The sequence below is a fragment of the Daphnia magna genome, linkage group LG4 (genome assembly GCF_020631705.1).
Source record: "Daphnia magna isolate NIES linkage group LG4, ASM2063170v1.1, whole genome shotgun sequence".
Taxonomy (NCBI): domain Eukaryota; kingdom Metazoa; phylum Arthropoda; class Branchiopoda; order Diplostraca; family Daphniidae; genus Daphnia; species Daphnia magna.
Window position 1 is genome coordinate 1796089 of NC_059185.1, and position 18582 is coordinate 1814670.

Sequence of the window (18582 nt, forward strand, 5' to 3'; positions counted from 1 at the left end):
TTACTTATCCACCTCCTCGTTTCTCCTTCCATTCGAAAATACTTTAATCAGAACCGGCTCCTTTTTTCGTCTGGAGTCCATCAGGTTTCCTGTTTCTATTCTCTACATGCGTTTTCGAAATGTTCAGAGCTTCAGACCAGTCTTGTTTACATCATCAGAGCTTTTGAACTTGGTTGCTTCTTTTTGTTTATATCTTATTTTCTAGAAAATGTAAAGTAAAATAAAAATTCGGTCGAGTTGATTACATTTCCGACTCGACGTCGAACTTACTGGAAGACTTTTATATTTTATACGGGGGAGTGTCAAAGATCATCTGCTGCAGCCAGTTTTTATCCTCGAATTTTTCTTAACTGTTGGTAAAATATCAATTGATAATGACGATTCTTTTTCTAGTTCACGATCGCTTTTCAGGAACTTTGAGTAGTGATGATTTCGTGACCTAAATATGATACTAATCCTTCTTGCCTGTCTAAAATGTGATTTAATTAATCTAAACACGTTTTGGAAGGGAAAAAGTGAAAGTAAGTTACAGTTCTTTTGTAATTTCCAACTGATTGAATCGACCCCATAGAATGTGCGGCGAAAAACCGTCAGATCTACAGAACCTGTCGTTTCATGATTGATTCATTATATTAAGCCATTTAAATGAAAAAGTAATCACTGAAGTACATCGTAGGATTCCAATGCAGATGAGGTTGTACCGTGAAAGTCAAAACATCTCTTGAGAATTGTGACGTTTTCGTTTGATCAATTGACGTCAGGAAAGGCAGTCGATTGAAGGTAATCTCTAGCCCAACGTTGACTGCTGCATATGTCTCCTTAATTACATTCGGATTCGGATTAACCCAAAGCGAAGTTAAATTGGCTTTATTTACCATCTATTATGTGTTTTAATGGTTTTGATAATTGCTTCTTTGAAGTTATACATGTGAACATTGAGCCGTTTGAGGTTCACAAGGATTACGTAAGTCGGCGGTTCAATTGATCCAATTTGGAGACATATTCATTGTACATTGAATCATGGACAAATGTCCTTGATGCAGTACCCCAAGTGCAATACCCAAGTGTGACTGGTGAGCAATTTTCCAAGTAATATTAATCAAAAATGGATACTGGAACAGAACGGAGACTAATTAATCCAGTAAATAACAACCAAAAGTTTTATTTAGGTAATTATTTTTAATGGAACAGGGTAAAATACCGACAATTCCGAGTTCTTTTCGTGTGAGTTAACATCATCGTTTGTCCAAATCGTAAAGTTTTCCTTTTGTTTTGTTAGTAAAAAAAACAGATGGCTTTATACTTGTAGTCAATCTTATACAAACCGGAATAGATAGCACTGATTATTATCTAACCATCCAATACGTAGTAACGGGAAGTTTTAAGGCAGCAATCTACGTCCAACAGAGATTCAACTAAAAGGTTTCCCGTTGTGAATGGTTTCTAGGACGGCCATTTCATTTTTGTCATGCTCTATCAAAGCTGCTAGCTGAAGATGATCACTAACTTTAAATTGCCTAAACGATTATATGTTTTCCAAAATGGCAGATTTAGTAAATGATGTTCTGCGATAAGAGCCATCCGTTGTCCGCCAATTGGACCTACTTTTGGACTGCTGCCCGGCAGCTACAGACTGCCCTATCGACATCGATTCTATATAGACAAAGAAATACTCAATGCATTATGTTATGGAAACGTCAATACTTTGCTGACCTTTGGTATTTTCCCGTTTTCGTGGGATTAGTGGGAATAGACGATTAGCTTCCGGCAGGGTCCACGAACTTCCCATCGATAAAGGCTTTCACAGAAGAAACTTGGTAATGTGCTCTATGTATCTGAATGCCGACTAATACCTGAGTAAATGTCATTGAAGGTAAATTCAATGCCATTCTTCGAATCTGAAGTGATTTCAGGGAAAACAACTATGAACTTTTATATCAGATGGAAGCCCCTCATTGTCACTAGTTAACTTTTTGAAGGAATCAACTTTTGTTCAACAAGTCAGTTACTTTTCAAGATGCAGTTTTTTAGGACAGTACATGCCCAAGGCATAGATCTAGAAGGTTTGCCAAACTGGCAATAGACTTCTTTTGGGAACACTGTTTTTCACATTGGACAAAACAATAGCTGTCAAAAGATTAGTGAAATTTACGTAACAGTTTATAGCTAATAAAATAACCGGAGATCGTAAAAAAATACTGATAGCTTTTCCACAGCGAACCGGATACTGAGACCAGTTGGAATAAAGTCACTCCTTGGAGGGGATAAAGACAATAAATATATTAGACAGATACATGTATTATTCAATCACTTTGCATTCATGGCCAAGACAGCGTGTATGTACATTGCTATCGTTTCTCAGCTGTCAAAGCTTTGAATTTATTTTCGAGCCTGACTGTGTAAGCATCAAGTTTGTACGCTGCATGCTCAAGTTTGGAGATATTATCCTCAATTTGATCAATTTGTTCTAGGTAAACTTCAAGACTCTTGACTGTCAATAAAGAGATAAATGTTTAGAATGAATAAAAGTTATTGTCACTCTGTATAGTAAATACAATTTCCTTACATTTTGCATTAAGCTCTATGATTCCTTTTCCCACATTAGCGGCCACTTGGGTCAGATCTCTGTACTTGTCGGCTGTTACTTTGTTCATCTGCTCTAGTAATTGATATTCACTCTCTGAAGATGTCAGTTCTGCTTGCAGGTACTCGTGAACTTTTTGGAACATGGTGACTGCCAATCGATTCAATGTGGGATCATGCGTTTCTAGCGGTTCATAGCTGCTCGTACTTGTCGATAACGTGGTAAGACCTGCAACAACATCTAAGAATTAGATATAACGATAAAAGATCGCGTGTGTCATCACAATTTGGGTTCCTAACAAATCGTACCAATGCAAATCTATTCTTTCATTAGTTACCTTTTTTGGGTGAGCATTCTACACTGGGAGATTTAATTTCCTGTTCCGTCTTATCAGATTCGACAGGACATGATTCAGAACTTGCCATTTTAATGCTTTACAATATTATGGTACGCTTAATTTGTTGTTGACAAACTGTTGCCAGATAATTTATTGATCCAACGCCATCTAACGTTGAAAGTTGTTTATCTTTAAAGTCAGCTGTTTCACTGCCCGATCAAAGTGCTGATCGAAAGTGAAACCGTTTATGTTTCAAGTGCTACACGTTTGACACATCCAAGGGAGATGAGTCCATGTTCAAGTCTGATTTCGGTGAATGAAATAGAAGTTGATCGTGAGTTTGCGCTTTGAGAACAACAACCAAAGAAATAGTTGCACAGGCGCAGTGAACTTTCGATTCGTGACTGATTCACCAGTCTCACCCCCCAAGGCTATTCAGACGACGGTCTGCACGTGAGGCCGTGAGGTGTGTGGTTGGTAACTTGTGTTGCTGGGTTTCAGCTTTCCACCTTCGTTTTTCTTCCTCCCTTGCCCAACAGCTTTTCACCCCATATCCAGTGTTGTTATTTACCTCCAACGCGAGCATACATTTCATTCTTCAAGTTCAATAATTCTTTGAGTGACGTTTTTTCGGAAACATGATAGCCAACCGAGCTCGTGTTACGCTGAAATTCAGCCATCCAATCGACTGGTCACAGGTACGTATTTTATTTTTACATACTCAAGGCTCAATTCGTGCATGCTAGACATGGTCTGAGTATTTCCAGAGGCCCAAGGCAACCAGTTTCTCTTGAAACTTCCACGCGGCCTCCATCTTTGTTGGGGCCTGTTTACATCGTTTGCAACTGTGCCTCTCTCTCTCCTTCTTTCAAAACTCTATTCCTCCTAATTTTCGCTCTTTCCCATTTCACACGAGAGGCAACTCGCAGAAGCGACCGGAGCCACTGATTAACTCTGTGTTTGTAAATGACACATAAGGTCGGCATCTCATCTCGCAGGCTATGAATAGTTCTTTTATTTTGCTGCTTTCAAAAAACACTGGCACTCTGCCCAACAAGGAAAACCTCCTCTTCTTTTCTTTTTTATTACTAGTCGTAACTGATAAAAATGCATCGACTGCTCTTTTTTAAAACAAAAAATGCCTACGGGTGTGGTGGATTATACCAACGTCCCACACGGAATTACGATAGGACTCACGCAGCCGCGTGCGGAAGTGGTTCAGTCGAATTAAAATAATTGGTTGAGGATCAAGTTTGAAAACAAAACCCCCCAAAAAAATGGAGAATACACACACACACATAATAGTGTGTGTGTGTTTGTGTGGAGTGGTCCTAATCTTATTTGATCTCGGGTACAACACAATTCTTGGCATGCGGGTTTACATCGATCCCTCACCGTCCATCTGCCAAACGAATCCCGCAGAGAAGGAGGAGGGTGCGGTCCGTTTTTTATTTTTTTCTTTCTTTCTTGGCGCTTGTGAATAATAGTGTTAATGAACCATCTATTCTGATGTCCTTTTCCGAAACCTCCGCGTCCAATAAAAAAAAAAAACGATTTTTTTCCCGTTCACGCTGACAAGACGATGCGGTAAAAATCGGGACAGAGATAAGAAAAGACAGAAATCAATAACGCATAGAACTTGCCCATGTCTCCGTTACTTTCTACCAATTCCTAAGATAATAATCAAGTTGTATCTTATTTCCTATGTCACATTCTTTTTTTTTTTTTTTTTATCGACAGTCCGTCTTCCGTTCGCCTGTATGGGCCATCGTCCGGTCTTGTTCTACAAGCAGCGCCGCAGCGGAGAACTCATTAAATACCGACAAGAATTCCATTAAAAGTGAGTCATCCGTTCATTGTATTTTCTCTATCTTTTTCCTTCGTCTTCATCGAATTGTCAAATGTCTTTTTCTTTCATCTCGGGAATTTAATTATTAATTATATGCACGCGTCGCTATATAAGAAATACTTGTTTTTTTTTTCTTTTTTCTTCCGCCAATGCGGATGGGTACAAATGGCTTGCGGAGGGGAGACTACATTTGGGCATGTTTTCTAAAATATAGGATATAAATTTGCAATTATTTATTATGTAATATTTTTTAAAAAACTTTGTGGAAAATTGCGCGCCTGCGGATTTAAAAAACCCAAACCGGATGACTTTTTTTTTGGTTTTTTTTTTTGAGAATTGCTTAAAATGTTAAAACATGAGGAATAAAAAAAAATGGGAAGAAAAGCTGCGAATCGGAAGTCAAATATTTTGGGGTGGAAATTTTCAAACGTACATGGGGCTACGTGCGGAAGCGCTGAAGCTATAAACGACGGAATAGCATCCGAATGGGGAGGAGCCAACGGCTTTGCGAGTTCCCGATTGGCGCGGACCGGGCGACGGGCTGCGTTCGACCGTGTGGTCCGCGTTGGCCGACTTGGTGCGCTTCAAACTGGCGAAGGGCGAGCTGCCGTACTCGCTGCCGTCGCTTCCGGCGTTGGTCCCGGAACTAACGCCCGAGCTGGCCGACGACTCGCCGGAACTGTGTCGCATCTTGTTGTTGAATTGCACTTTCATGTTGCTGTTTGTCTTGTTGTTGTTGTCCGACTTTTCAGCTTCCTGTTTGGGAAGGCAGGCCACAATGCGAGGCTGCGGACTGCTCGCATCTTGTTGTTTCATCGCTTTGGGCGGCTGGGGTTCAGCGACGGCCGGAGGAGGTTGGCATATTTTCTGGGCCGGTATCGGTTGGCTCTGTCCGGCAGAGCGTATCGATTGCACGACTTTGCGCGTTGCAGCCTCTTTGGCAATGATTTGCGGCTCGTCGTCTTGGTCTTCTTCATCCTCGTCAACCATTTTGCCGTTGACAAAAGTGAGAGTCATGCCGTAAGAGCGGATCTTTTCCATGACATCCGGAGATATGTAGCGCATGCCGTCCAGGCTGTCAGACAAGTCATCGCGGCCCGATGACGAATAGCTCGCCTCGCTCTCCAAATCGCTGCTCCAGCAATCGCTTGCGCCTTCCGAGGCGTAGCTTTCAACGTCGGTCGAGTGGAGCGAGTGGCGCGACGATCGGTACTGCGTCAGCGACGGAGAGCTGCGGTAATACGAAGGCAGCGTCGTCGACGCGATTTTGTGCGACTTGACGGGCAAGTGGAGCGCCGGGATGGGCGACGGCGAGGGCGAAGGCGACGGCGATCGGTTGCGCATGTGCTCCTGCCTCGACGGCCAGCGGAAGGGCGGTCGGCCGGCCGCCGAAGAGCTGCGGCCGCCGGCTCGATCCAGCGTCATGCTCGATTCGGATCGCAAAATTTTGCTGGACGGGTTGGATTTGACGTGCTGCAACGTGCTGAAATTGCTGCCGCTATTCTTGTTGGCCTCGATGAAACTCGACTCGAATAGGCAGCGCGCCTTTTTGACCGTGTCCGGCTTGGGCAGTTCCTCCTCCAACACTTCGCGATTGGTCGGAATCGGAAATTTGCTGGCCGACAGATTGCGTTCTGGCACGTCTTCTTCTTGTTCTTGTTCTTTTTCTTCGATTTCCATCTTGTCTTCGGCAACAAGCGGCGGCTGCGTTGCCGAAACGTTCCTCTTGTTGTTGATGACGACGGACAGTGCGACGGGCGAGCTGGTCAAAATCGACGAGCATTTATCGCAGCGGATGCAAATTTGCGACGTTGTCGCATCGGTCGGCGCATCGGCGGCGTCGTCCATCGGGCCAGCCGATTGGACAGGTGACGATTCAAAGGGAACGAGCGTCGGTTGATTGGGAGCGGCGGCCGCAACAGCGTCGACGACGACAGCCGGAACGGCTGTTACGATGTCGGATTGCGACTGGCTGTTGCTGCTCGGATAGAGGACGGCAATGCTGTTGCGCCGCAATCGAGCCGCTTGAATTTGCTGTTTGATTTCGGCGCGGCTGAGCAGCGGCTGCGTCTCGCGGACCGGCTGACTTTCAAACATTTGGCGGAGGCTGCGCGTCATGGCGCCCTGGCTGACGGCGTTGGCGCACGCCAGCGCTAAATAGGTGGAATTGCGGCGTCGGCCGCCGCCACCGACGAACAATTGAGACGCGCTCGGCGTCGTGTCCGCTTTCTGAGACGCGTCATGCATTTCGGTGGCGAGGCAACACTGCGAGCACAGCGTCACCTGGACGGACGGCTCGTGGAATTCTTCTTGCTGCTGGACGAGAATTTGGCGTCGGCTCAGTCGACGGTAACTCTTCCACTCATCGGTCAATCTAATCAATTATTATAAATTTTTTTAAAAATTAGAGTAAAAAAACAAAAACACAAATTTAGGAGAGGGATGGGGGATGGGAAGAGGAGGAAGAGAAAGCCAATCAATTAAAAAGCCCGGGAAATGAACAAGTAGCCGAAATGTACACCAAGCCGGACAAAATATCCCGCGGGACAATGTGAAAAAAAGGGGGAGGGGGGAGGGGATTTAGAGTGTGCCCAGGGAATTTCGAGACAAAAACTCTAACGGAAGAAAAGAAAAGAAAAACATGACGTGTGTTCGTGTGTGTGTGTGGGGGGGGGGGGTCGTGTTTTAATCCAGTGCGGATGCGGACGGAAGAAGAAAGTAGATTTAATAAAGATAAGAGACACAAGGTTTTCGTTTGGTTTTTTTGGGGGGGGGCCGTACTCTTCTTCTTCTAGCCGGGCGATCGATGGCTGGAATTCCGTCGTCTCGTCTTCGAAGATGACTTCCAAACTATGACCGCGTCGTAGTCGTCCCATTCCGGTTCTGTTTGCACACGACGAAAACGCAGGCAATAACCTGTTTTTGTTTTTTTTTTTTTTTGCATTGGTGGATTGTTTGTTTTTTTGTTTTAAATTGCGGAATTTTTAAGGAAAGAATTTTAAACAAACTGGTCCATCTAAAATTTTTTTTAAATCTAATCTGGGCCGTCTCGCGTTCCATCAAATTGCCATTCACACGCTGTGCTAAAGCCCCGTGTCTTTTGTCCTCCCCCCTCCTTCTATTTCGCCTTCGTTGTTGAATAATAGCAGTGACCTAAATGTGTGTCTTTTTTTTTTCAATGTGGGAAAAAAAAAAGGGACATGGAGACTTCCGGCCTTCCGGCAAATAACACGAAAAAGAAAAAGGCACGCGCGTTTTGTCTGTAATTTTAAGCCGTTAGGTTGGGTGTGTGTGGGAATGATACGATGAAATGAATACTTCTAGGTTTGTTTTGTTCACTGGGTACAAAAAATGAAATAAAATGCTGACGGGCAACAACAACAAAATGGCGGAAAACAATTTTTTTCTTTTTAGGGACCGAAAAGGCTGAGCAAAAGATCAAAACAGCCGCAACCCTGTTTGCAAACGATCCTTTGTCTGATTTTGGTCGGGTCTAGACCGTGATTCAAATCGGGTTGAACGGGGCGGACGGCACGCCGTCGGCCCGTTCGTCCAAAGGGACCCCGATTGGTCGTGACACTTTTGCCGGATGCGTGCGGACGGCTATCGTCCAACATGTTTACGAAAGGGTTCGACGTGACAACGGCAGCAGACGGTGCGCACGGCCATCCAGTCACGAAGCAACTGCTCTTTCCGACGTCTCTGACCGTCGCCATGGCTTCGTGATACGACGGTGGTGAATCCGTTGCGACGGCACACGACGCCATCCCTTTTTTTTTCTTTTCGGTTGGAATAATTTCGTCTCTTCTTCTAATTTTTTTGTTCTCTCCCTCGGATCGTCTTTCTTTCTCGCGTAACACGATCGCCAATTGTTTGAAGGCAAAGGCGAAAAGAAGGACGTGTAACGTGTAATTGAATCGTAATCGTTAAGAGATGCTCAACAAGAAATAAGGATAACGTATCCACCAACTGGCCCGACTGCGATCGAACTGACTAAACTTCGATTTTCTTTTGTTTTCTTTTCTTTTTTGGCAATCCAAAATGTCGGACAGTCGACGAAATTAAATGCATCTCGTGATTGATAGTTGATTCATCAAAAAGCCCCCCCGCGTGACAAGACAAAGGAGGACACACACACACACACACTTTGTCACTTGAGGCCAAGAAATCAAAATGGTGGCTACCATTGAGCAATTAAACCACGTGGTTTTACAGGTGTTGGAATTCAAAAAGGTGAACTTACCGGAATTCATGAAGTTTCCTTTTTTAAAAAAGAAAAGAAACTGTTGCGATAAATCCCAGAATCAATGGCGTCCAGAAGAATTTATTTAAAAAAACCGCAAAAAATCCACTTGAAAAGATTTGGGCGCCCTCCCCCCGGACTCTGAACAGAAAATGTTTTTTGTTTCTCTTTGTGGAGATTTTTTTGTCAAGTGAAATTGAAGGAGCCACGGTCGAGTTGTTGCTGACGCGCAGGTGTCGATGCGACTGGTTCGTCAGGTGAAAAGAGGCCACCTATTTGTGTGTGCGTGTAGCCACCGCCATCACCTCCGCCGATGGAGCGCAAAAGGGCGGAGACGTGAATGGAGCGAAAGGGAGGGAGTGCAGGGGGGGAGGGAGGGTTGGGGGAGGGAGAGATTTTGTGACTACTACTACAACTACTACTATACTACCTATCTTTTAAACTCGTGTACAATTAAGAAGGTAAAAAAATAAAGAAAAAAAGGCAAAAGCTTTAAAAGGCAGGTATGTACGGATAGCCTGGAACAGGGGGGGAGTCACTTGTGATTTGGCGGGGTAGAGACTTTCTCTTGGTATCTCTTTTCTCTTTGTGTGTGTGTGTCTCCAAAATGACCTATGAAACAAGATGTGGATGGAACATTTGAAACGTTTATTAGGTTTTAGTTCTAACTCGTAAATTCAAACATTTTTGTGTTTGTCTTTTTTTTTTGGGGGGGGGAGTGGTTTTAAAATTCCACGGGAAAATGTGATGAGCTTTAATCGTGACAGGTTGGTCACGACCACTTTGTTTTTTGTTTTTAGAATTCCTTTTTTTTTGTTTCAAGGGGATTGGATTCAATACGAAATGGATCGAATTTCGAAACACTCCAATACGTTATGGAATTTTGGCATCACGCAGAGATTTCAAAAAAAAAAAAAAAAATCTTTTTGGGCTACCCAATTTACGATTTTTCTTTCACCTTTTCTTCGCAGTTTTCTTGGATGATGTTCAATAAAATTAGCCTCAATCGTTTAAACAACATTTTCACCTGCTGTCGGTGCAAGAGAAGAAAGAAAAAAAACAAAACAAAAACTCTCTTCCAAACTTTCTTTCAAAAGACCAAAGAGGTGGAGTAGCACCGTAACTTCCCAACAGGTTCTTCAGGTCAACGCAGGTATATGTAAACGTATACCGAGTTTGAAAAATCCCGTCCCGTCGCCACTCTCTTCCCCCCATCCTCCTCCTACCTTTTAGTGGGTTAATAGCAAAGAAAAAAGGGCCCGGGCTCTTTTTTCTTTCTTTTGGTATCGGGTATAACGCGTTTTGTGTGTGTGTGTGTGTGTGAACTTTCTCCACACGTACACACACGGATGGTGCGCGTATCTCCATCATCGCAGTCTTCATCCATCATGAAATGTATTCACAGTAATGGGGCCCGATCAAGGATGGGGACTTTATGGGGCGCTTCTTGGTGAGCGAAAAAGAAGATGTTCCAATAGCGGAAGAGCACGTGATTTGTGTCCCTTTTCTTTCGTTTTTCTTTTTTGGCGACATTGGAATTGCATTGAGGTCAAATGCATCGCGTGCTACCCCCAATCGAGCGCCATCTTCTTTTCGGATGCTGCGGGTCGTTTCATTTTATGCATAGCAAAACAAAAAAGAAAAGGGAACTCGGCGTGATGTTTCCACCTGTGTGTGTGTGTTGTATGTTAATGTCCATTTGGTTTCTCTCTTTTTCCCGTTCCCCTTCTCTTTCTCCGGGTTAACTTTCTCTCATCGATCGCGACCCCAACGGCATCTTCTTCTTTTTTTATTTTATTTAAAGAATTTGATAAAAAATATTTTTGCCTGCACGCACGCACAACGCCAGATGATTGTGATTAAAAAGGTATTTGATTTACCATGAGAAGTATAGTCAGCAGCAGCAGCAGGTAGGTCAAAACGTTTTTGATTTTTTAAGGGTTGCCCGCAGGTGAGAGTTTGACCCGCTTCTTTACCCCGACTGCTGCTGCTGCTGGTGCCACTTAACGAAGAAACAAAAAACAAAAATAACCAACAAGACACGAGATGGAACGAAATTTCATCGAATAAGGAAAACACGAGAGGGATGGAAATCTTCTTTTATTTTTGAAAAAAAATGTTTGTTTTTGCCGGTTGATTTCGTTTCGTGTGTGTGTTCACGATGGAAGACATGACGACTCCCGCGGGCAGAGTGTATTAGAAATCAAATAGGAAAATGTTCTTATTTTTATGAGGTTCGATTTTTTTTTTTTTTGGGGGGGGGGGGTGTTAACTTTCTAAGAAAATGAAAGATGAAGTGGCAATGAACATGGTCCACTGGCTTTCTCCGCGCCATTAAATGATTAGACCGATGCAATCGAAAGTGTGTCTCTCACCTACAATTGCAGTACGACTAATATCGAGCATTAACTTTTGTAAAATTTCATTGTCTTCTGCGTCCTTACGACACACGTCCAGGGTGGTAGTTTTTCTTTTTGTAATTTTCTGGTTCTCTTGATTCACTTTCTCGTTGTTTCAAATGATGGAATTCATTTGCTAATGAACCGAATCGAATTGCGCAGGTGAAAAGAGGCCCTTTGGTGCGCACAGGGTCTACACACGTCCAGGAGAAATTGGCTGCCGCAAAAATTGCCAAACGAAAGAGGCGGACATTACAGAAATTGGCTAGTAAATATAGTAAATAGAAATTCATTTGCCCAACGGCTAATAGCGCGCGCGCGTCAATGGCTCATTTGATGGAATCGATGCAGCTCCCGATTTAATTGGCGGATGCGCCCCCCGAAATGGAAATATACAGCCACCAATAAATCAAAAAGAAATTGAGGAAATGAGCTTACCGTTTCCGCAAATGTGCGATGAAAATGGCGATGAAGAGTAGCCTCGCAGAATCACGAATCACGGAAACAAATCACGCACTATTACCAATTGGTATGGGATTATGAAGAAGCGAACGATCACGACGGGATGCGTTGATCGACTGCACTTGAATTTTGCGTTGGTTGTGTGCTCTGGAAAAAGAAGAAGAAAAGAGGAGACGACAGATGAAGAAGGTACATAGAAATGGGGTGCGTGTGTAATGAGGGTAGCAACAGTCTCGGTGCTGGACCATCTGTTCTATCGCCGCCGCAACATTAGCGGCCTCAATTCCCGTTATTTTATTTTTTTTTTTTAAAGAAAAATAAATTTCCCAGTTGCCATTTGGTGTGCGGTCGCAAATAAAAAGAACAAATCGGCGCCAAATGCGAAATTTCCGAGATTCGTTTTAAGATTTTCGTGAAACGAATCAATCAATTTTGTTTCGAGTTCTCCAACATTTTTTTTTTTTTGGGATTTTCAAATTCCGACGATTTGTTTAAAAAAGAAAGAAAAAACATGGCGACAGATTCTGGAACACGTTCTTGACGATATCGCCGTCCCGTTATGAGTCATCACACTTGTCAGCCGGTCAAAAAACCCCTCTCCCAAAATGCGCACACACCTTTTTTTTTTTTTTTCTATACATTTATCCTAGAAAGAGAACTCTTATTTATTCAGGCGAGTGTGTCTGTTCTGCGTGTAGACTGCAGTTCAATTGGTGTCCCTTTGATTAGGCCGAAAACCAAACAAAAATCCGGTTCGTTAAGGTATTTCGTGAAATCGATTTAGTGCAATCGAACCATCAGGTTTTTTTTTTTTTATTGATGGCTTTTACGATTTCCTCTTTTTCTGTTTTTTACAAAGAAAAGAAAAAATAGAGATTGAAAAATAAACAAACATAATCATCAAGTAGGCGCATAAAAATCGACCTGGTTTCCTGCTGGGCTGCGGTTACGATCCAGCACGTCCCGTTACAAACATATGTGGGGGAGCTCAGGCATCTGTAACATGTTGTGTGAGGTACGTGCATTAATAAAGCACACATGCATTCCTTTCTTTTCCTCCCCCTCCCACCCCATTTTTGCCGTGATGTTTTCATTCCTGTCGCTTCGTTTTTCTTCCCTTCTTCTGTTTAAACGATACGGAATATGTAACAGAACATTATCCGTTTTTTTTTTACTTTTTAAATTAAGGATTGTGTGCGTGCGTGTGCGTCCAGTTAGAAAAGAAGAGGAAATCATGTTTTGTTTTGTTACAGAGTTCATTTATGCTGTCAAGAGTTATTCATCATTGTTTTGAATGCAGTTCAATTCACGTCACGCGCTCCCCTTTTGTTTGTCGGGACGAATTAGAAGCACATTGAATTGAAAAAAAAAAAGATCAATCCATCGTAGTAGTAGTACTGCATCGTTCGGGAAAGAGAAAAAGGGGAATGTAATTTTTGTTTAAAGATTTATGGAGCGTCGTTCAAAGTCGGCTAACGTGTTGAATCGCTTCTTGCCCCGTGTTCGCCTTTTGGCCTTTACGGTCGACATTGATGGAGCCTTTTTGGTCACTATGACGACAACCCGATGCGAATCGTAAAGAAGAAAATTCCTAAACAGTTTTGAATGGCGAGGGGGAAAATGGCATTTTTTCTTTATTTCCAAAGAAAGGAAACTCGTATTTTTAGAATTCTTGACACGGGCAAACAAAAATGGAATGTTAAAATCTGAAATTTAGTGGCCGGGAAAAAGGAATTCTTCATTTTCAATGGAACTGGCAACAACAATAATAAAAGAAAAAAAAAAAAAAGTTGAAGAGAAATTCAATTCAGTTCAAATGAGAAAGCGTTCGGTAACCACCAACCAGGTGATGTGTGTGGCTGGAACAAAAATTAAACGAAACCATTTTTTTTTTTTTTTCGATAACAAGAAGCTTCGCAATTCATCATATCCTCTTGTTTGAGATGTAAAAATAGATTTTCTTTTTGCATATATTTAAACAAAAAAAAACGGGAGAGAAACTGAATGTCGCAACACGTTGCCAGATTGTTCTGAAATTTTGAACGGGCGGCCAGCGCTTCCCTCCATCAAAATGAAAAGAATTTTGATTGTCATTCTCTTTTGTTTATTTTTTTATTGCAATCAAAGTAGCTTGAACACGTTACAACAACCTAGATTTGTTTGTTTTTTTAAAAAAGAAAGATTCGAATAGCGGGTGGTTGACATATCGCCTTTGGCTCGCAGATGTCATTGTATTTTCACGTCATCTAAAGCAACAAATATGATTTATCTTGCCGCTGTTTTATCCTCGCGCAGCGCGTCACATCGGATCTTGCTATTTGCGATGTTGTTCTTGTTACAATGTGTCGCGTATACACTCGCTAACAACAACGATCAAAACTTATACTTGCAACAAGAAAACAAAAAGGGAAAAGAATGTCTTTTAAAAAAGAAAAAGAAAAATGAGGTCGACGGCCATTGTGTACCTCTTTCCTTATTTCTTTCCGCGTTGGGTGCTGCTCCCGGCCGAACGCACGAACGGACACGATGGCTGCATACGCACATATACCGAGGAGAAAGTTTTCTAGCCATCGGGCAAATAGCGAACATGCTTTATTTATTTCCCGTCTGTCCCTCTTTTCTTCTCTCTCTCTCTCTTTTCATTGTTGGGTGGATTCCTTTTTCTCCTAAATGTAACCATTCCTCCTGCTCGAGAGATTCGATAGCGCAATTGTTTGGCTTTAAATTTCAAGAAAATCGATCATATTTATTTCAGTTTCATTTATGGTACAAAAACGTGATTGGGCTGATAAGCTTGAACATGGTTATGTCAATCTCACACGATTCAATTCGCATTTGGTTATCTTTCACTTCGCGCACACCCTTGGACAATTGCCAATGGCGACCTGTCCTACCGGGACTGGTTTTCTTTCTCTTACAGACATTGGCCAAAAAATAATAATAAATAATGAGAAGGGTTGCGGTAGGAATGACGACTGTAAATAATGTCGTCTATTCCATCGTTGTTGTCTTTTATGGTGCGAATGAAATCGGTGTCCCCCTACTGTGCTTTTATTATTTTTATTTAAATGAAGTGAACGGCGTGAACACGGACCCCCTCTTTCCGTATATGAATAATAAATTTTTCTCTCTCTCTCTCTCAAACATTTTCAAAATAGGGAGGGATTACCTAATTATTGTGATAGTAAATTACGATGTTGGAAAAGTTGGAGAGTCACAACGGCCACTGCTTGAAATTATGATCGAGTAACTTTGAAAAGCCAATCCGGACGCCCGCTGCAACATCGATCGTGTGTCGCTTTACCACCGTGGTCTAAACTTCTCTCTCTCTCTCGCCTCAAAAAAAATTTTTATTTTGGTTTACACACTCGTGACCGGATAGGGTTATTTTTTATTGTTATTTTCATATCAAAGTGCCTTGGGTAAAATCGAAAAAATAAATAAAAGAACTAGGTGCGTGCTTCCATTTTCGTTCGGAAAGTCACACGAATCAAGACGGCCATTGATTCCGTCAAACTTGTTTTTTTTTCCCTTCTTTTTCCTACCAACATCTATGTTCGTGTGTGAGCCCTTATTTGATCCATTCCCGAATGGCTAATGGTCGTAATGGGTGTCCCAACGTACCGCACACGACTCGATGGCGATACTTAAACAAATGTAACATGGCGCAACGAGCCTGTCGTTTTTCTTCTTTCTTCTTTGGGGTGGGCCTAGATCGAATGGATCAATAACGTAAGTCCGTAATAGTAATTAGGTCTGTCACGTTGGTGTGGGACACGGATAGGTGCGACCTTTTCAAACATCAAAAGAGAAACGCAGAAATGTATCCATATCCTAAACGGCTGGGTTAACTTTATTGATCGTCTGGCAACGCAGTTCGTCTGCTGTCAATATCGCGTCCATTTTGTTTTGTGTACCCTTTGTTTGATTTTCGCTCTGATTCAGACACAAGTCGACGATGGATTTTCACGAACTCAATTTATTTTGTTGACATTCCTTTCCACAGATGCACCCAAAGAATTGGGTGTTAGTGTCGAGTATCTACGTGGACTGCCTCAACTCACTGTGCCACTGCCGTCCAGGAAAGAGCTCTGGTAAATACACTCGGAACAAATGATGACGTTCAGTCATTCTTATGGTTGTTTGCTTCGACATTTTAATCCCCTTTTGCCCCTTATTTTTATCGGCCCTCTTTTCCCACTCAATCTATTCAATGTGTGCCTCATCCGTGTTATAGAATTTTCGCTTGCGTGTCACTGGAAAAAGAAAAATTTAAAAAAAGAGAAAAATGGGGATGCCCAGGAAGAAGGCCAATTGAATAGGGGAGAGCCTATTTGAATAAAAGTGCTTTGTATTCGCACCACTAGTGGACGATGATAATAACAACGTGACCTGATTTATTTATGTATTCCTTGCATCAATTGAATCCGTTTTGATTTGCCTTCCTCATTTCTTTGTGTATTATTTTTTCCAGTCTCTTCTCGTTGCGACCCGTCACGCACAGCGTCGGCGACCTGATGGAACAAATACGATCTGAAGACCGGGGAATCGATCGTGTCGTTTTGAAAACTATCGGTGAGGGTTTCTAATCTGTTTTCCTTTCTCTTTTGTTGAGTGATTCGAATTGTTATTCCGTCACCTGTCCCACTGCAAAAAGTGCCATCGTGATACGAGATACGTGTACGTTTTGTATCATTTGAAAGCCACTCCAATTTTTGGTGTGTGTGTGTGGAATGCCATGGCAGTTCGTGACTCTACCGTTTTATTTTATCGCTTTTCTTTCTTCTTCTTTTTTATTTTTTGAAGATGGAACGAGAATTGCTGCATCGAATACGATCGAATCGCTGATGGAACAAGACTTTGATCTCGTCATTAACGATGTTTCCTATCGCGTGACATCACCGCCTCGCGAACGCATCTCTAGGGTACAAAATCTATTTCATTAAAAATGTCTGTGCTTAGCTTTCATTCTGGTTTGAATGCGCAACGCACACAACAGTAAACAAATTTGAATTCCACGCAGGAAGAAATGGAGAGGCTGTCGGACGTGCAGAATTTAGTGATGCAGTTGTACGAAGCCCTGCACGTTGGCGAACACCAACTGAAAAAAGAGCGACATCTCATGGCCAAGCTGGAACAACTTCAATCGCAAATTCTTCCTTTGGAACAAGTAAAACAAAAAAAAAAATAATTTTTTTCTTTTTACAGACTAACGTTTGCTTTCGTGTTCCATTGTCTCCTCTTTTGGAGATGGATAAGAAACTACTCGCTAGGGAAATAAGAACTCCTGTTTTCCATTCGACCTCTTTCGCAGGAAAAAGAACTGGCGTGTAACTTTATTAACGGGTCCCGACGAGCCCCGTGCGTCTAATCCGATTTCATGCCATTCATTTAGCGATGGCTGAATAGGCCAACTCCATTTTATTTTTTTTTTCTCTGTGTGTGTTTTCAATGAAGAGAAAAAGCGTTGCTGATTATGCTCTTCTTCCCGTCTATTAGAAGAAGAACTTGGTGATGGCTGGTGCCGAAAGGAAAACGGCCACCATGACGTGGATCGGCTTAGCTCTGATGGGCGTCCAATTTGGTGCTTTGGCCCGTCTCACTTGGTGGGAATACAGTTGGGATATTATGGAGCCCATCACTTACTTTGTCACGTACGGAACATCGATCGCTTGTTTCGCTTATTACGTCCTCACCAAACAGGTTTGAATGGCAAACTCTTTGATTGTGAATTGAATGCTGCAAATCTGTGTGTTTTGTTTCTTTAAGGAATACGTTTTGCCCGATGTTCGCGATCGCGAGTACTTGTTGCAATTCCACAAGAAAGCCAAGAAAGTAGGGATGAACGTAGCCGAGTATAATCGGCTTCAAAACAGCATCGCCCAGGTGGAGAACGATTTAAAACGATTGCGAGATCCTTTGCGTGTCCATCATCCCCCGACGGGCACCAAACCTTTTGATCCGGCCGATATGGGCTCGTGTGGCGATCATCAGCTGGTCGCCACGAGTCTTTGGAATCGGACTCAACTGCGTCTTCAAAATCTGTTGCGGACTTCCAAACCTCAATAATTCTAGGCAAATTAACTTAAAAATGCAAAAAAAAAAAAAAATGAAAAATAAAAACCCAAAAAAAAACGAAAACGGTTTATTAACCGATATTGAACAGTCGCCATGACAAGCGCCCATGACAACAGTGCACAAGTTATGTATTGCATAATAACAATTTTCTGGTTACTAATTTCTTAATATTTTGAGCCAACCAAAAAGAAAAGAAAAAAGAAAAAAACATTAATTAAATGTCTAGGCATTTACTGTCCTCCTGCCAGTCTAACGAGATTCGAGTGTGTGTATAATCTTGTTGTTAAATCTTCCGGTGTTGGAAAGAATTTTTTTGATACATTTTGCCCCTCCTTCAGTATTGATCATGTTAATTAGTGCTTTGGCTGCATTATTAATTTTTCTCTCTCTTTCGGTCTCTTGAAAAAAACAAGCAACAAGAAAAAAAAAAAGGATATGTAGCTCATATTTCGCTAATTCTATCCCCTTCCAAACATTTTCAATCTTCCTTTATTTACGATTATAATTCAGCTGTGATACACAATCCATGAATGATGATCAATCGGCATTTTATTTTCAACAACAACAACAAAAAAACTTTGTTTTACAGTTTCGATCTCATCTGTCGTCACGGGTTCGTATTTATTTTTA

At 42.2% G+C, this 18582-nt stretch overlaps 3 protein-coding genes across 5 annotated transcripts; 1 reads left to right on the top strand and 2 right to left on the bottom strand.

Moving 5' to 3' along the window:
• Positions 1 to 2280: 2280 nt before the first annotated feature.
• On the bottom strand, positions 2281 to 3064 carry LOC116921200 (biogenesis of lysosome-related organelles complex 1 subunit 2). 2 transcript variants are annotated; one of them, XM_032927461.2, is made up of 3 exons: positions 2922 to 3064; positions 2567 to 2812; positions 2281 to 2491 (listed from the first exon to the last, which is right to left on the bottom strand). In XM_032927461.2, the coding sequence occupies exons 1-3, from the start codon at positions 3007 to 3009 to the stop codon at positions 2349 to 2351; spliced, it is 477 nt and encodes a 158-aa protein (XP_032783352.2). In that variant the 5' UTR covers positions 3010 to 3064; the 3' UTR covers positions 2281 to 2348. The 2 variants fall into 2 exon arrangements, with proteins under 2 accessions (XP_032783352.2, XP_032783351.2); XM_032927460.2 differs by having other exon boundaries at positions 2567 to 2824; positions 2922 to 3062.
• Positions 3065 to 3479: 415 nt separating this feature from the next.
• On the top strand, positions 3480 to 18489 carry LOC116921199 (calcium uniporter protein, mitochondrial). The gene is made up of 8 exons (XM_032927459.2): positions 3480 to 3619; positions 4662 to 4761; positions 15881 to 15968; positions 16349 to 16449; positions 16681 to 16799; positions 16898 to 17044; positions 17374 to 17577; positions 17644 to 18489. Exons 1-8 carry the CDS (start codon positions 3560 to 3562, stop codon positions 17941 to 17943), a joined length of 1119 nt encoding a protein of 372 aa, XP_032783350.2. The 5' UTR covers positions 3480 to 3559; the 3' UTR covers positions 17944 to 18489.
• On the bottom strand, positions 4756 to 11991 carry LOC116921197. 2 transcript variants are annotated; one of them, XM_045173143.1, is made up of 3 exons: positions 11851 to 11991; positions 7552 to 7686; positions 4756 to 7144 (listed from the first exon to the last, which is right to left on the bottom strand). In XM_045173143.1, the coding sequence occupies exons 2-3, from the start codon at positions 7644 to 7646 to the stop codon at positions 5194 to 5196; spliced, it is 2046 nt and encodes a 681-aa protein (XP_045029078.1). In that variant the 5' UTR covers positions 7647 to 7686; positions 11851 to 11991; the 3' UTR covers positions 4756 to 5193. The 2 variants fall into 2 exon arrangements, with proteins under 2 accessions (XP_045029078.1, XP_045029079.1); XM_045173144.1 differs by lacking the exons at positions 7552 to 7686; positions 11851 to 11991 and adding an exon at positions 9014 to 9280.
• Positions 18490 to 18582: the final 93 nt, after the last annotated feature.

Excerpts from the sequence above, each read along its gene's own strand:
- LOC116921199 (XM_032927459.2), top strand. The coding sequence starts at position 3,560 with ATGATAGCCAACCGAGCTCGTGTTACGCTGAAATTCAGCCATCCAATC. Across the intron at positions 3,620-4,661 it reads ATCCAATCGACTGGTCACAG|TCCGTCTTCCGTTCGCCTGT; the intron begins GTACGTATTTTA and ends TTTTATCGACAG. Across the intron at positions 4,762-15,880 it reads CGACAAGAATTCCATTAAAA|ATGCACCCAAAGAATTGGGT; the intron begins GTGAGTCATCCG and ends TCCTTTCCACAG.
- LOC116921197 (XM_045173143.1), bottom strand. The coding sequence starts at position 7,646 with ATGGGACGACTACGACGCGGTCATAGTTTGGAAGTCATCTTCGAAGAC. Across the intron at positions 7,145-7,551 it reads GCCCGGCTAGAAGAAGAAGA|ATTGACCGATGAGTGGAAGA; the intron begins GTACGGCCCCCC and ends ATAATTGATTAG.
- LOC116921200 (XM_032927460.2), bottom strand. The coding sequence starts at position 3,009 with ATGGCAAGTTCTGAATCATGTCCTGTCGAATCTGATAAGACGGAACAG. Across the intron at positions 2,825-2,921 it reads AGAATGCTCACCCAAAAAAG|ATGTTGTTGCAGGTCTTACC; the intron begins GTAACTAATGAA and ends TCTAATTCTTAG. Across the intron at positions 2,492-2,566 it reads CATAGAGCTTAATGCAAAAT|TCAAGAGTCTTGAAGTTTAC; the intron begins GTAAGGAAATTG and ends CTTTATTGACAG.